The sequence below is a fragment of the Leptonychotes weddellii genome, chromosome 3, assembly GCF_054177405.1.
Source record: "Leptonychotes weddellii isolate Sample4059 chromosome 3, ASM5417740v2, whole genome shotgun sequence".
Lineage (NCBI taxonomy): Eukaryota > Metazoa > Chordata > Mammalia > Carnivora > Phocidae > Leptonychotes > Leptonychotes weddellii.
Window position 1 is genome coordinate 83,036,921 of NC_138371.1, and position 17,933 is coordinate 83,054,853.

Genomic DNA, 17,933 nt, shown 5'->3' on the forward strand with positions numbered 1-17,933 from the left:
GCACTACATCACCTCTTCTTCATTAGGGCATTACTTTCAGGAACAGGAGACATAACTGGCTTTTCTAACACAGAGAAGCAGGCCCAGACTTAGACAAAATGAGAAGACAGAGAAAATTACCCAAAATGAAAGAACAAGATAAGGTCATAGCCAGAGATCAAAGTGAAACAGATGTAAGTAACATGCCTGATGAATTTAAAGCAATGATCATAAAGATACTCACTGGACTTGAGAAAAGAATGGAAGAAATCAGTGAGACCCTTACCACAGAGATAAAAGAATTAAAAAAGAATCAGAGATGAAGAATATAATAAACAGGGTCAGAAACAGGCTTGATGCAATGAACAGCAGGCTGGAAGAAGCAGAGGAACAGATTAGTGAACCAGAAGACAAAATAATGGAAAATAATGAAACTGACCAAAAGAAAGAATTATGCATGAGAACAGACTTAGGAAACTCAGTGACTCCATCACGTGTAACATTCCTATTCTAAGAGTCCAGAAGAAGAATAGGGAGCAAAGGGGGCAGAAAATTTACTTGAAGAAATAATAGATAAAAATTTCCTTAATCTGGGGAAGGAAAAGACCTGCAGATCCAGGAGGCATAGAGAACGCCCATCAAAATCAACTAAAGCAGGCCCACACAAAGACATATTATAATTAAATTTGCAAAATATAGTAATTAAAAAAAAAGTCTTAAAAGCAGCAAGACAAAAGAAGTCCTTAACTTACAAAGGAAGACCCCTAAGGCTAGCTGGAGATTCTCAACAGAAATTTTGGCAAGCCAGAAGAGGGTGGCATGATATATTCAAAGTGCTGAATGGGAAAAATCTGCAGCCACGAATACTCTATCCAGCAAGGATTCATTCACAATAGAAGGAGAGATAAAGAGTTTCTTAGAAAAACAAAAACTAAAGGAGTTCTTAACCACTAAACCAACGCTTGCAAGAAATATTAAAGGGTACTCTTTGCAAGGCAGTCCAAAAGTAACAAAGACAAGAAAGGATCAGAGAAAATCTCCAGAAACAGTAACAAAACAAGTAATAAAATGGCAATAAATACATAGCTATCAATAATTACTTTGAATGTAAATGGACTAAATACTCTAATCAAAAGACACAGAGTGTCAGAATGGATAAAAAAAACAAGAGCCATATATGCTGCTTATAAGAGATTCATTTTAGATCTAAAGATACCTGCAGATTGAAAGTGAGGGGATGGAGAAAATTAACATGCAAATGAATGTCAAAAGAAAGCCAGAGTAGTGATACTTACATCAGACAAACTAGACTTTAAAACAAAGACTAACAAGAGACAAAGATGGACACTATATAATAATAAAGGGGACAATCTAACAAGATACAAGAATTGAATAATCATAAATTAGTCCATAAAGAGGCAAACGCAAGAAAACTAAAATCATACAATGCACCTTTTTTGACCACAATGCTATGAAACTGCAAGTCAAGTCAACCACAAGATAAAAATCTGGAAAGACCACAAATACAGGATGTTAAACAACACGCTATTAAACAATGATGGGTCAACCAAGAAATCAAAGAAGAAATTAAAAAAAAAAAATACATGGAAACAAATGAAAGTGAAAACAGTATGGTCTAAAACCTTTGGGATGCAGCAAAAGCAGTCCTAAGATGGAAGTATATAGCAATATACAGGCCTACCTCAAGAAGGAAGAAAAATCTCAAGCTAACTTTTCACCTAAAGGAGCTAGATACAGGATAACAAAGCTTAAAGGCAGCAGAAGGAAGGAAATAATAAAGATCACAGCAGAAATGATACAGAAACTAAAACAAACAAAAAACAACAACAAAAAAACCCAGTAGAACAGATCAATGAATCCAGGAGTTGGGGAAAATTAATACAATTGATAAACCTCTAGCCGGACTTATCAAAAAAGAGAAAGGACCCAAATAAATAAGATCACAAAGAGAGGAGAAATAACAATCAACATCACAGAAATACAATTATAAGAGAGTATTATGAAAAACCATATGCCCAACAAATTGGACAACTAGGAAAAATGGATAAATTCCTAGAAACATACAAATTGCCAAAACTAAAATAGGAAAAAATAGAAAACTTGAACAGATGGATAACCAGCAAAGAAATTGAATCAGTAATCAAAAAACTCCTAACAAACTAAAGTCCAGGATCAGATGGCTTCAGAGGCAAATTCTACCAAACATTTAAAGAAGAGTTAATACCTATTCTTCTCAAACTATTCTAAAAAACAGAAAAGGAAGGAAAACTTCCAAATTCATTCTATAAGGCCAGCATTACTCTGATACCAAAACCAGAAAAAGACACCACTAAAAAGGAGAACTATAGGCCAATATCCCTGATGAACATAGATGCAAAAATCCTCAACAAAATACTAGGAAACTGAATCCAACAATACACTAAAAAAATAATTCACCACAATCAAGTAGGATTTATTCCTGGGCTGCAAGGGTGGTTCGGTATTCATAAATCAATCAACATGACAGATCACATTAATAAAAGAAAGGATAAGAACCATATTCAATAGGTGCAGAAAAGGCATTTGACAAAGTACAACATCCATTCATGATTAAAAAAAAAAAAACAAAACCCTTAACAAATTAGGTTTAGAGGGAACAGACTTCAACATACAATGACCATATATGAAAACCCCACAGCTAATATCACCCTCATAGGGGAAAAACAGAGAGCCTTTCCCCTATGGTCAGGAACAAGAAGACAAGGATGTCCACTCTCACCAACATAGTACTGGAAGTTCCAGCCATGGCAGTGAGACAACAACAAAAAAATAAAAGGCATACAAATTGGCAAGGAAGAAGTAAAACTTTCCCTATTTGCAGAAGACATGACTCCACCAAGAAACTGCTAGAACTGATGCATGAATTCAGTAAAGTCTCAGGATACAAAATCATCGTACAATCTGTTGCATTTCTATAATATACCAATAATGAAGCAACAGAAAGAGAAATTAAGGAATCAATGTCATTTACAACTGCACCAAAAACGATAAGATACTTATGAATAAACCTAACCAAAGAAGTGAAAGACCTGTACTCTGAAGAATATACAACACTAATGAAAAAAATTAAGATGACACAAAGAAATGGAAATACATCCCATGCTCATGGATTGGAAGAACAAATATTGTTAAAATGTCATATTACCCAAAGCAATCTACACATTTAATGCAATCCCTATCAAAATATCAATAGCATTTTTCACAGAGCTAGAACAATCAATCATAAAACTTATATAGAACTACAAAAGACCCTGAACAGCCAAAGCAATCTTGGAACAGAAAAGCAAAGCTGGAGGCATCACAATTCTGGACTTCAAGTTGTATTACAAAGCTGTAATAATCAAAGCAGTATGGTACTGGCACAAAAACAGCCACATAGATCAATGGAACAGAAGAGAAACCCAGAAATGAACCCAGGACTATATGTCAATTAATCTTCAACAAAGCAGGAAAGAATATCCAATGGGAAAAAGACTGCCTCTTCAACAAATGGTGTTGGGGAAACTTGACAGCAACATGCAAAAGAATGAAACTGGACCACTTACTTATACCATACACAAAAATAAATTCAAAATGAAAGACCTAAATGTGAGACCTGAAACCACAAAAATCCTGGAAGAGAACACAGGCAGTAACTCTTTGACATTGGCCGTAGCAACTTCCTTCTGCATATGTCTCCTAACACAAGGGAAACAAAAGCAAAAGCACTGGGACTTCATCAAAATAAAAAGCTTCTGCACAGCAAATGAAACAATCCACAAAACTGAAAGGCAACCTACAGAATGGGAGAAGATATCTGCAAATGATATATCCAGTGAGGGGTTAAAATCCAAAATAGATGAAGAACTTATAAAACTCAACACCCCAAAACCAAATAATCCAATAAAAATGGGTAAAAGACATGAACATACATTTTCCCAAAGATGACATATGGATGGCCAACAGACACATGAAAAGATGTTTAACATCACTGATCATCAGGGAAATGCAAATCAAAACTACAATGAGATATCACCTCACACCTGTCAGAATAACTAAAATCAACAACATAAGAAACAAGAAGTGTTGGTGAGGATGTGGAGAAAGGGGAACCCTCTTACACTGTTGGTGGGAATACAAACCGGTGCAGCCACTTTGGAAAACAGTATGGAATCTCCTCAAAAAGTTAAAAATAGAAAATACAAAAATACTGACTCAAAAGTCAAATTAAGAAAATAGCCCAAGTTGATATTTTATATATATATATATATGAAATAGAGAGGGGGAATGGAATTTTACTTAGCCAAAAAAGGAATGAAATCTTGCCATTTGCAATGACATGGATGGGGCTAGAGAATAGTATACTAAGTGAAAAAGACAAATACCATATGATTTCACTTATATGTGAATTTAAGAAACAAAACAAATGAGCAAAGAGGAAAAAAAACAGAGAGGCAAATCAAGAAACAAGTCTTAACTATAGAGAACAAACTGATGGCTACCAGAAGGGAAGTGGGTGGGGGGATGGGTTAAATAGGTGATGGGAATAAAGGAGGGCACTTGTGATGAGCACCAGGTGATGTATGGAATTGTTGAACCGTTATACTGTACGCCTGAAACTAATATTACACTCTAGGTTAACTAACTGGAATTTAAATAACAACTTGGAGAAAAAAAAACAGATTCTATATACACTTGGCCTGGTAATGGCCCCACTGGTAGTATTTTACAAAACAAGTACAATATTGGCAATATTGGGGTGCCTGGGTGGCTCAGTTGGTTAAGCGTCTGCCTTCAGCTTGGGTCATGATCCCAGTGTCCTGGGATCAAGGTCCGCATTGGGCTCCCTGTTCAGCAGGGAGCCTGCTTCTCCCTCTCCCTCTGCCATTCCCCCCAGTTTGTGCTCTCTCTTTGTCAAATAAATAAAATCTTTAAAAAAAGTACAATATCACACACTCTCTCCTTCCCTCTCTGTGTGTAGTATGTGTGTTGTGTATGTATATATATGTATACATGTATGTATATATACATGCACATATTCACACACATAGGCATATGCATAAACTTACATATTATACGCATGGACATAAGTGGTATGAACATCAATACTTTTCAGAAAAACCTCCAAATATGCTTACAGGACTGAGAACTATTGGCTTTGAGATTTTCTGATATTTTTGCATTGTTTCTCAAACTTTAAGAAATCACCATTATAGGGGCACCTGGGTGGCTCAATTGTTTGGGCATCTGACTTCGTCTCGGGTCATGATCTCGGGGTCCTGGGATCAAGCCTCATGTTGGGCTCCCTGCTCAGCGGGGAGTCTGTTTCTCCCCCTCTCTCTGCCCCTTCCCCAGCCCCGTTCATGGGTGCGTGCACTCTCTCTCTCAAATAAAAACAAAAATTAAAAAAAAAAAAAATCACCATTATAAAAGAACATCATAAAATTAACAATTTTTTTCTCTTTTCTATGCTATCATGTTAAAAAATAAATCTCTGAATACAGGGAATTAAGTTACAAAAAATCCAATATCATCTTCTTTTTTATTATTTTATTTTATATATTCTAACTAGTTCAAGATATTTTTATGCCTTACTGATTAAAAAAATCTGATTTCCATATCTTCACTGTATGCTATTTCATAATATGCTCAAGAGCCATCTATAAATAGTACAAATTAATTCTTCAATATTTTAAGTTATTTGGGGTTTTCATTTGATGATAGCTTTCTAGATACAATAAGCTTGAGGAGATTTTTCAGCTTTTTAAGACCTACTTACTTACTTTGTCTGCAGCTGCCAACAAGTTGTCAGCCATTTTGTCAAGGTTTGGTGCTTTTCCTGTGTAAATGAATCTCATCATTTCTTTAAAAACCTCAGGGTCTACATCATTTATTTCCACTCGATTCTGATATTAAAAACAACATAAAAAAGTTATACTCAAAGAACATACACACACACAAATGAACCAAAGCGAAACTTGGATAATAATTTAACTAAATCTGCACCCAAGTGCTCTATTTTAAACTCTACTTTAAAATGGAGGTAAGTAAATCTTCAGTAAGCTAAGCAGGCAAAGTGAAGCAGGCAGGTCTAACAGAAGTATACCCAGTCAAGCACTACCATGTAGAAATATAAAACCTCAATTTCTCAATTATAAAGAGTAAAACAAAAACAAACGAAAGCCTTTAGGCCAAACAAAATACACGCGTTCAGTTCTTAACCTCTATCTTAGAAGAAGACAGCTATTAACTTTTTCTTTGTTGAATTCCAAGGTCATAGTACAATGCCTAAGACCCCACAACCAATGGTACTACTCCCATCTTTAAGCAAAAGTAGGGTCAGCTATTTCAAATAATTCCACAGCCCACTACCTTGGAATTCTCCCTTTTGCAAAAATGACATGTCATACTATCTACTGGCAAATTACCTCTCTGCTCAGAACATACTTGAGTCCAATGAGTAGTAATTCCTTTTTTACTCCTACATCTTCGTATTTGGTTTCTCTCGGGATCAATGAAGCTAAACATCTAACACTAAACAATACCAAACTTTTCCGACCCTTTGCTGACAATAACATTTGACATTATTCATGTCTCCTCATGTGGAAGTGATCAGAAGGCTAATCATAGTACCTGGCAGAACAACAATCCAAGGAAAGAAAGCAGCTATTTGCTGCAGCCTTTAGTTCTACAGAAAGAATGAAGGAGAGCCACATAAATAAACTTTGGAGTTACCCAGTTAGAGCATGAAGGCTCACATGTAATGCAACCAGCAAAGAATCAATCTCTGATCTTTAATCTGACTACATTTCAAGATGACAGGTGAAGGAGAAACATTTGGGAAAACCAAAGATGTAATATATTGATTAAATATATAATAACAATGATGTAATTTATGTCATTTTTAAAAAATCTAATAAATATCTTCTTATTTTAGTGGTAAAAAGAATGTAGAATTCCAAAATCAACACATAGTCTAGAAAAGAGGAATAAACATCTTAACCAGGAAACTCTCAAATAGCTATGGACCAGAACCACTCTTCTGGATAACAACTACCCACTTAGTTTGCCACCAGATGGACAACAAAATAGGTATTATTTGGAATATTCACCCACATTAGGCTACATCTATTGTTCTACTACAGAACACATTTTTTTCCTATCCTTCTATTTCTAAAATCATAATGTAACAATGAGAACATGCACCATTACTTTCAAAATATACATTTCACTATTTGACAGTAGTACAAATTAAATATTAGCCTTTAAACCATGTTTACCTTTTTGCTTTCTTCCATTTCATGTTCAAACATTGCATTAAAAACTGGGGATCGAGCTGTAACAAGATTATGCATCATTATTTAATGCACAGATTTATGGGAAAAATGTACAATATTACCCAAAAGTTGAAAGTACCTGCAAGTACAGATTTATGAGCTTTAAATTCTTGTCCTCTCACAAAAAAACTGCAATCTGTAAATCTTGTGTTTTCCCAGAGATTACCTAAATCTTCTGCTAGTCGACATTCAGGCACCTTCAAAGTATTTGTATTAGTATGTCCTGATATATTTACTGAATCTTGGACCACACTCACCTAATAAAAAAGGGACAGCAAGAAAAACACTTTTACAAATTAGTATCAGTAGTTATTAAGTCTATACTTAAATTTCTTATCATTAAAATCATTTGGACAATTCAAAGTACTCCTGATCAAAAATGTTAATACTGGGAACTAAATTTAAGGATACAATTTAAAGGACAGAATATAGAAAATATTGATTTTCATGTGACATTTTATGTAAATAAATGGATTATCGATTGGTTGGAATGCTTGGTTATTAAAGTAATCACAAAAACTATTTCTCAGGAAAAACAAAGTCATAAGATGATGTCAAACTGAAACAAGCAGGAAACATTTTTGTGAGGTGAAGGAAGAAATTTCTTTAATTTTTATTTTCTCACACCAAAGACCTATCAACATTTAAAAATTACTACACATGTAATAAACATGGCATCACACTCATAAGGACTTTTTATAGTATTAAAAAAGGTTATAAAATTACAGTCTATGATATGTGACTTGGCAAGTACTGTAGGTGTGTGATTTCTACATGTTTTGATTCTAGTTAAATTTATTTAAATATCTAGTAATATTGATTTAAATTGTAAAGTACAAGAATTCTCACAAAACCAATTGTACTCATTAAAATTCATGGAAATCTTTGATAATAATCAACAGTAATAATAATACAATTTAGTTCAATTTGTAGACCTTTTGTTTATGAAATAATAAAAGTATGATTAAAACAATGCTTTTATACAGATTTCAATATAATATGAATTAAATTTTCTCTCATTAAAGAGGACTATATACTGAATAAAATCTTAAAACACGATTGAGTCTTGAGCACCACTTTTAAGAAAAAGTATGTTACTAATATTAGAAATTTCATATTACATTTAATAAGTGGAAGAAAATACTACTCAATTATTAAAGCAAATATTTCAAAAAAAAAAAAAAAGCAAATATTTCAGAGTAAATGAACCATTAGTGCATTAGTACTATGTGTTAGTTATCTACTGTTTTAAGCTTCTAAGTTTTGTGGTCATTTGTTAGCTAACACAGAATATATAATAATGGTCCAATATAAAATATCTCAAGAATATTAAATCTCAGGAAGTTCTCCTTCATCCTGATGTATATAAACATGTATCACATGGGAATGGATGGATACTTCTAAAGAAAAACTTTATTTTTCTGAGGATATTTTTATTAGCCATTTTGTTTTTTCAACTTGCATTATTAACTATTTGGCATCATATATATCATAGAAATCATCTAATCCAATCACCTTATTTTATAGAAAGATTTCAAAGGAAGATCAAAGAAGGTAACTAATGTGTCAATCACACTGGCAATCAGTATCAAAGGAAGACTAGAGACTATAATTCTCAGATTCTTTTTTTTTTTTAAATCATTCTTTGTACTACACAAATACTTCTTTGGATATCTTTTAAAATCATTAGCACTACTTTAATGCAACTATGGTTCAAAAAGGATTTATTGGAACAATACTGAGATAATTTTCTACATATAGAAGCCAAGACATTGTGTACATAATAAATTAATAAATTAATTAATTCTAGCAATAAAGGTTCTCTATTCTATTAATTTTTTAATTATCCAAATTGTTTCTAAAATGACTACAAAAAAGAAAAACTTCACTAATCCTTACCTGATTACCCTATTATGCTACCCATTATAACTTAATGATACTTTAAAAATGCTGGTGTTGATACTCAGGATTTAGTTAGAGATCACTTTTTTATCATATAGACAATATTTATTTCTTCCTATCAAGCACTGGTCTTAAAAATTTCTAGACACTAGGAAGTGGATCAGTTCAATTACTTGCATAAAGTATGCAGTCAAGTCATAAAAATGTGACAACATATTTAATTTTAGGAAAGGATTTTTTAAATTCTATTTATTACCTATTATCGTAACTCAAAATAATACATTAAACATAAAAATTTGGCCAAAATCAGGTGACAGAAGAAATAAAATGATCAAAAAACAAAGCCATTTTTATCAGGCATAGCTACTGATGATGTTATATTTTTATTTTGTATATGTAATCATAATTCAGAAGAAGTTTTATTATTAACATACATCTACATAGTATTGTCATGGCGACCACAAATTTTAACTAAGACTTAATTAACATTTCATACTTCAAGGTGTATTCAAGGGACTATTTATGCAGGAAAAATTAATGATTAATTAACAATTAATACAGAACAAAATCTGATTATTTTCTGGATACCTATATTTAAGAAACGGGTAAAATTTTAGTTTTCTCTAGCACATATTCAAATACAGGCAATGAACATTCTTACTGAATGGAACCTAGAGTAAAAAATTCAGAAAAAAGTCTGAGATTCTTTCTTAGGGTTAAATTGTTCTTTCAAAATAAAAAGGCAAAGTTACAATATTCAAAATTGACAAATGCTGCAAAACAAAACCTCAAACACATTTGAAAACTCTTCTTCAAATGTGGTTTTAGCTTGTGAGAATATAATTTAGACTAAAGATGAACATATACAAATTCTAATCAACTGTGACTACCCTAGAAATCTGGGTCTACCATAGTGTGAACTGAGGTGACTACTGTTTCCAGTTTTAAAATCTCAATTCTCCAAACTAGTTTTAAAAACTAGGAATTTATAATGGTTCATCATAGTACAAATTTTGCCACTCTTAATCAACTACCTAACCATCCTTCACAGTGGCTCCACAGTGAGAAACTTTCAACAGTCCAATTTCACATCTTCTAAAATAGTGGATCTTAGACTTTTTGACTGTCCTAGATAGGCGTCCTTCTCAAAAATTTGGGTGACAGAAACAGGGCTGTCAACTTTTCATTTTGCCATAAAAGGGCTTTTTAAAGAATAAAACCTAACTTCCATCCATTATCACAAGTATTTTAAAACAGAAGTGATATCTTAGCAACAAAAAAATAGGATGGGAAAAACGGTATATCCTTCTAGATGAATTAACTTTATGAAAAACTCAATACATAACATATATTCTATCTGTATATGCATAATCTTCTGCAATCGTGGAATACTATGGGTCTACAGACTATGAGACTAAAAATCTACTGGATTTAAAAAGATGAACTAAACAGTTTTCTATTTTTCAAATGTATTCCTCAAGTCCTGTCTTCTGCATCACTTTGGGAGGGAGAGAAGGGGCAGAGCTCTTTAAACTGCTAGAGATATCTACCTCTGGCTACTTGGTTCATAGTGGAACTTGCAAGATGAAGTTAGGTCTTGCAGAAAAAGGGTAGCACCCAACTGCCTTACCTGTCTACAGCACCACTTGCAGGGGAGGGGGAGGAGGCAGTTCTTTAGGTAGGGCAGTGCAATGCTTCCTCCTCTTCTGCAAGCAGTGCTGGAGGTGCTGTAGAAGGAAGGGCATCAATGAGAGGTATAGAAGAAATGGTGGAGGGCATGAGGAATGTTCGTTCAAAGTACTTTTTGCCCACCGATGCTAAATACAGTGCCCAGGGTATAAGTCTCTACATCAGTAAAAAGGTACATATTACAAGTATCCAAAACTGAATCTGATCAATGCCAACTTAAAATGTAAGTCATGGTGGGTTATATTTTTAGGAGGTCACTAGCATGTGGATAAAAAAACATACTTCAAAAGTATATATTGAAAAAAGATCTTAATTTCAGCCTTCATTCTGAATTTCTCGGTTGACTAGGTTCCAATATAACATGCTTAGGAAAATATCTGTAAACACGATCTTAATTCTAAAAAAAAAAAATATTTTCTTAAAGAGTTTATTTACATAAAGACTTTTAACTGCAGTAAATTTTTGAAATTGGATTACATAGCTTTTTAAGGTCCTTTAAATTCAAAGATTATATGATTTAAAAAAATTAACATGTTGGAATTTAAGATAACTGCTAAAATTCTGGAAGAATCTACATTAAGGATGTTAAAATTTTTAAATAATACCTGTATGTATTTAAAATACTACTCTGAATATATGTCTATTGGCAACAAATGTTTTAGTATTTGTTTTACAAATTATTTAATGATAAACTCTGATGAAGACACCTGTGGTATGTGCTTTACCAACCAAATAATTATATTCATAAATTCATCCTACAGTTCATTTAACTTGTCTAAGTGAAAATAAGATGCACTATATTTGCATTATGTAGTCTCTAGAGCCACATTTCAATTATTTTTCTGACAGCATAAAAACATACAATTAGTTTATAATGTTGCCAAGAAATTCTACATATTTTCTACAAAGAGATTAAAGCTAATTTAGTAGCAGTTAAGGTAAGTTACCATGCTTCCAAGACACTCACTGGTCTATAATAGCTTACTGAAATATATTTAACATTGAGTTTACTTGATCATAACCTTTCAATTAGTTTTCCTATGAAAATTATCAACTACCTTAAACATTTTGATGAAACTATGTTATTGATGTATATTCTCTATAAACTGTATTGGTAACATAATCCTTGAATTCACTACAAAGAGGAATCTCAACTATTTGTATAGATAAAACCATGTAATGATAACAATGACAAAAGTGAATTCCAGTCTCAAATTAAGACAAATCATAAGTGTAAATTATTACAGGGGCTATGCTGGTTACTGTTAAAATATGACATTTTATACAAATAAATATACCTCACAAGTTCGTGAACAGACATGGGCAAATCTTAAAAATTTGGGATGCTATTTCTTATAATGCTAACATCTATTTAATTAAATGAATCCAACTGTCTGAATAAACAAAAAGCTTCCCAATCTCTTCAGGAACTTTCATTATGTATGTATTCAAACTGATACAATACTAATCATGTTTAATATGGTCAACCTGAATATGACAAAAAATAATGAACATCTATGTTACAATTATTCAGAATGAAGAAGATACTTACAAATTTTCATATAAAGATATACACATCTATAGTCTTCCTAGGAGGAAGAAGTATTTAGTATTTGGTAGTATAACTACCATATATAATTTATAGCTATAGACATGACAGATATTTTTCAGGATGGGCTACTTACTACCCTGATTTCTTAAACAATCTAGTCTTACTGGTAAAAACATTTACAAATGAAACCTTATCAATTATACCAATTACTTAATTTTAAAAATATACCCAATTAAAAAAAAGTATACCCAGTATAGTTCTACTTTATATTTTTGCTTTATCACGAAATATAACTTTGGAGTTCCTCGAAATAAAAAATATACCCACCTCACAAAATAATGTAAGCTTGTCGTCTGGTAAAAGACCATTAGCTTCATCAAGCAAAAAATCCCTTCGAATGAATTTTTTAAAACCCCAGTCTTTCCCTTGTACAAATCGATATGCTCTTTGGCTTTCTGGTGGAAAATAGAATAGAAGTTTAAATAAAAAAAATCATCTAATTGATAACACAGTTAAATGAATATGCAAAAATAAAACTTGGCCAATACATCCGTTATAAGAAATATAGATATATGTGTTCATAAATGAAATGTCTTAAGAGTTACATCACGTAGGACAAGATTATTTCACAGCAGTATTCAAATTTTGGCCACCATCAATGAGCTCACTTTCAGATTTCTGGATCTCTAAGTAGAAGAAAAGCCGTATCCAATCTCCTGGAGAAGGAAGAGATCTCTCTAACAATGCAGGCCCTTGAGTAATGGAGGAGGAACAAAACACGTTGGCATAGGCATATTCCTCCTCATCAAAATCTGATTAGAAACATACCCCTCATTTCTTGCTTCTCCCTCTAAAAATGGACGCTCAGAATCTCCAAGGCATCCTTTAACTTTCCTGGGGCATCTATCCCACTAATTTAAGTTTTAATGAACTAGAGAAAAATCCATCAACTGGGAAAACAAACAAAACAAAAAACACTTAAGTCTCTTATCACTCCTAGATCTTTGGACATAATTCCCTCACCCCTAAAAACAACTTTCATAAAGTCTAAAAGATGATTTTAGTATAATTTGTAAAAAAAACAATAAAGTCTGAGGCAAATGTTTCAAATGGCTAGCATACTGTAGAATTGTGTATTATAAAATAAACAAGATCGTCAACAGAAAATATTTACAATCTGTTATACAAAGTATTAACTGGAGGTGAAAAATCAGTAATAAACCTAATTGAAAGATTCCACATTATGGACTGAATGTTTGTATCTCCCCAAAATTCTTATGTTGAGATCATATCCCCCAAAAGGATGGTATTAAGAGGTCAGTGATTGGAACTAGATGAGTTCATGAGGGTGGAGACCTCCACAAAGCTCCCTAGAGCTCAATCAGCCATGTGAAGACAGTGAGAAGTCAACAGTCTACAACCCAGAAGAAGGCTTTCACCAGAACTTGACCATGCTGGCACTCTGATCTTGGACTTTCAGCCTTCAGATCTGTGAGAAGCCAACGTCTGTTGTTTATAAGCAACCCAGTCTATGGTACTTTGTTACAGCAGCCTAAACCAAGACACCCCACTACCATAAATGTCAGACATGAGGAAAATATATATAAAACAATGTATTACTTAGGCAATAAAAAGTATTATTTAAAACTTTATCTGGAGGAAGTTTTTTTGTTTGTTTTGTAATGACGTTACTTGATTCTGTGATTCACTTCTGGAAATCACTTAAAATTTAATGTGGCAGTTTATGATATATTTTCCTACTATGCACACTGTACGTTTCCTACAATGCTCTTCTATTATGAAGTTCTAGGCCACATGGTTTCAGCTGACTATATATATGAAGCTTTGAAATGAATTTAATAGGCCCGGAGACTAAGGAAAACTGATTTCCTTTTGGTCAGTGTTCAGTCCACTGCTCAAAAAAATTCTAGTGATAGAATACCAGAACATTCAATCTCCTTTCACATTGTTCCTCCGATTTTATTATCTGGAAAAACAGTAAGGGAGAACTATTTCCTGAACACCAATTATATCTGCCAGAACTAAACCAGGCACCTTGCCCTAAAAGCAACTATTTTTCTAAGTGACAAGTAAATATTGTTTTAGGACATGAAAAAGTAAAATTAATATTATTTTTAACAAATTTTACATGTCTTATGAAGTCTAAGATTTATTAAAACAACCACAACTCCAGACCAGCATTTAAAATTAAACAATGGCCACACTGCATGTTTGAGGTTAAGCAGATTTCAATGGGGGAAAAAATATATCCTTTTTTAGGTAAAAGTACATAAGTTAACATGCAGTTACTCAGAGACTTCTTTACTTCAAATCACTTACCCATTGCTTTTGTTTCTTCCCTTTTAGCGTTTAGAAGGGAAAATTTGAATTTTGCTCGAACTTCACTTTTTGGGCAGCTGACTAAAAGCAAATATAAGGACAAGTAGTCTTTACTTTCATCATCTAATCCCTTTGGATTTACCCTCAGGCACCTAAAATAAAACAACAGACTCATATGGAGGAATATAAAACTTAAAACATTCAAAAAGAGACGCAATACTGAAATTAGTTGTTAAATAGCACAAATAGCACTCCTATCAATATCTCCAGTTCTTTATAATTCTCAATACTATTAGGAAATTATAAATCTAATATAACCCATTAAGAATCAATATCAAAACCATAAAGTAGCTGAAGACTATATCAAAAACAAAAATTCAAAACAAAAATCTTACCATTTCATTTTGTCACTGGGGCTAGATGAGAATGTTGAACTTTTTAACACTTCACCCATTTCCTCTCGACAAAAACTGAAGTTATTAATGGTCCACATGTAGGAAAATTTTACTACTTTAACCTAAGAGATTCAGAAAACCACTTTTACAATGATGACTTTTTTGCTTTTAACTTGTCACATGTTAAAAATTCTGTGACCCACTTTTCTAACACCTGGAATAACTATAACAAAATGCTTTACGATATTTTCAAAATACTATAAAATTTGTAAATGGCATAGAGTAAGGCATTTTTAACAGCATGTACCTGTGTATAACACCAGCTTTCTGCTATAGGACCAGTAGACATATCTCCAGGGAGAGGTGGGCTGGGTTCCCGAGACATTGCCACTTTACTGCAGTCTTCCAAGATTTATGCAATATCCCACACAGATGAATACTTTACTAAAAAGAAAAGAAGTTTCATTTACTGATCAAAAGGTTAGACTGAGTCAAGAGGAAGTAAATAAAACAATCAGTTTTCCAAATTTGATTATGAGGGAACATGCAAGGGTTTCATTATTTCAATAATTAAAAAAAGAAATCATAATCCTTTGTGACATGTAACACTTAAAATCTAAACAAACTTAATGCTTATAGATATTATTTTATAAAGGTATACTTACCAAAATAGCACAAACCAAAAAATATAGTTTAATAGTAAGAGTATAAACATAAAATCACAAAATGACATGGACGCTTACTGACAACAATTGTCATTGTGCCTTGAATAAGGTGGGGGTTAGGAGCACTGAACCTCCAGGCAGTCAAAAATCCACATATAACTTTTGACTCCCTAGAAACTTAACTACTAATAGCCTACTATTGACCAGAAGCCTTACTGATAACATGACAGCTGAGTAACACATATTTTATATATGTGTTTTATACTGTATTCTTATAATAAAGCTAGAGAAAAAGTTATTAAGAAAATCATAAAGAAAATACATTTACTGTACAATATTGATTGAAAAAAAATCTGCGTATAAGTGGACCTGCACAGTTCAAACCCATGTTATTCAAGGGTCAACTAGTATCTGATTCACCTTTATCTTCTGATATATTCACAAAAATCAAAAGGGTTGCAAAGTTAAAACAGTCCTGAAAACTACAAATATTAGTCACTCATCTGTCCAAGTTTTGGTCAAAACAGAGTGGCAACTAACAGCAATATTTTATGTGAAGAATTACAAAGATTTCCACAGAAGTCTACCTCTATCTCAGATAAACAGGTCTCCGTTGAAGATTTTGTCTCTATCAGAGTGCCCCCTACCAGATATGTACTTATAAAATTTCCTCCTAGTTAGCTGTTCTCTTACTACATTCATTTGGACACATAATTAATTCAGCATAATCTTGTCAGAACACTAGTGACTAAAGGATGGTACTTTGCAACGTGGAAAGTCTATAAAAGAAAAGCGAAACTCAAGAGGACATAAGTAGTGTAGTTTGCAGGGGTGTGGGTGGGGGTGTTTCAAGATTACATTCAAACACAGGCACATCACCCAAAATTCGTAAGAAAATATTTGTTCTGTGTCTACAAACAATGAAGCCATAGTATGAAACAAGGAAAACAAAGACGGAAGAAAGCTATCGGAAAGATGCACAGATCCACCCGACCTGGCAGCAAAGCTGCAGTTTTCCTGGCTAGGCCCAGACTGATAAAACTACCACTGTTGTCTACTGGGCTGGGAGAGGAAATATGAGCAGAAATATGAATTGGATATTTCTCTTAAGCAAATTCAATTAATAAATGTACTAAAAGAGCAATGATTATCAGAGTTACCTGTTAGAAATATGTGAAAGGGCCCTATCCTAGTTAATACTTTGCCAGTTACTCTAAAGCAAGCTGACAAACCATCATGAACAATTTCAAAAACACAAACCAAGAAAAGTATTTGCACTGCATTACATCACATGAGGGGTTAATTTCCCTAGTATGTAAGAAATTCCTGAAAATTAGAAAAAGTAATGAATACAAATAATTCACAGAAAAAGAACTTTACTTATTGGAGAAATACAAATTAAAAGAAAATTAAGAAGCCATTTTTTAACCTATTAGACTGGCAACAACAATCCAAAAGACTGACAGTGTAAGGACAGACACTCTCATACAGTTCTAGTGGGAATATAAATTATAAAGTTGTTTTAATAAACTCCCTTCTCATTTTTTATGGTGAAATTCCTGACAAAAGAGAAGGAAATAATGCTAATAAAAAAGCTACTAGTTTTATTATAAGTATGAGAATACCTATGGCATTTGATGGCCGTGAGAACAATTTATATCATTTCTGGCAACTAAGAATGATTTCAAAAAACATTCAGAAAAATAGCGAGATATACAAGCAATTCACATGAAAAGAAAAAAATTAACCTCATTTATAATCAATGAAATACAAAAAGAACACATACAATTTTTTACCTATAGTATGGTTAAAGATTATTTTAAATCATTAATCTCTGTACAGCCAACAAAACTTCAGAGAGGCAGACATTACTGGTAAGTCTTTTTTTTAATTTTTTTAAAAGATTTTATTTATTTATGAGAGAGAGCGCACACGAGCGAGGAGAGCGCACAAGCAGAGAGAGAAGCAGGGTCCCCGCTGAGCAGGGAGACTGATGCCAGGGCTTGATCCCAGGACCCCAGAATCATGACCTGAG

General features: G+C 32.9%; 1 protein-coding gene across 2 annotated transcripts in view; it reads right to left on the reverse strand.

Moving 5' to 3' along the window:
* Nucleotides 1–17,933, reverse strand: part of SPOPL (speckle type BTB/POZ protein like) — a 63,730-nt gene that overhangs the window by 12,978 nt on the left and 32,819 nt on the right. For both annotated transcript variants that reach the window (XM_081814536.1, XM_081814535.1), the window contains exons 2-8: nt 15,541–15,677; nt 15,234–15,355; nt 14,839–14,990; nt 12,826–12,953; nt 7,435–7,612; nt 7,299–7,354; nt 5,802–5,924 (exon numbers count right to left, since the gene is read on the reverse strand). In XM_081814536.1, the coding sequence (XP_081670662.1) occupies nt 5,802–5,924; nt 7,299–7,354; nt 7,435–7,612; nt 12,826–12,953; nt 14,839–14,990; nt 15,234–15,355; nt 15,541–15,618 (837 nt within the window). In that variant the 5' untranslated portion in view covers nt 15,619–15,677. The remainder of the gene's footprint in view (nt 1–5,801; nt 5,925–7,298; nt 7,355–7,434; nt 7,613–12,825; nt 12,954–14,838; nt 14,991–15,233; nt 15,356–15,540; nt 15,678–17,933) is intronic.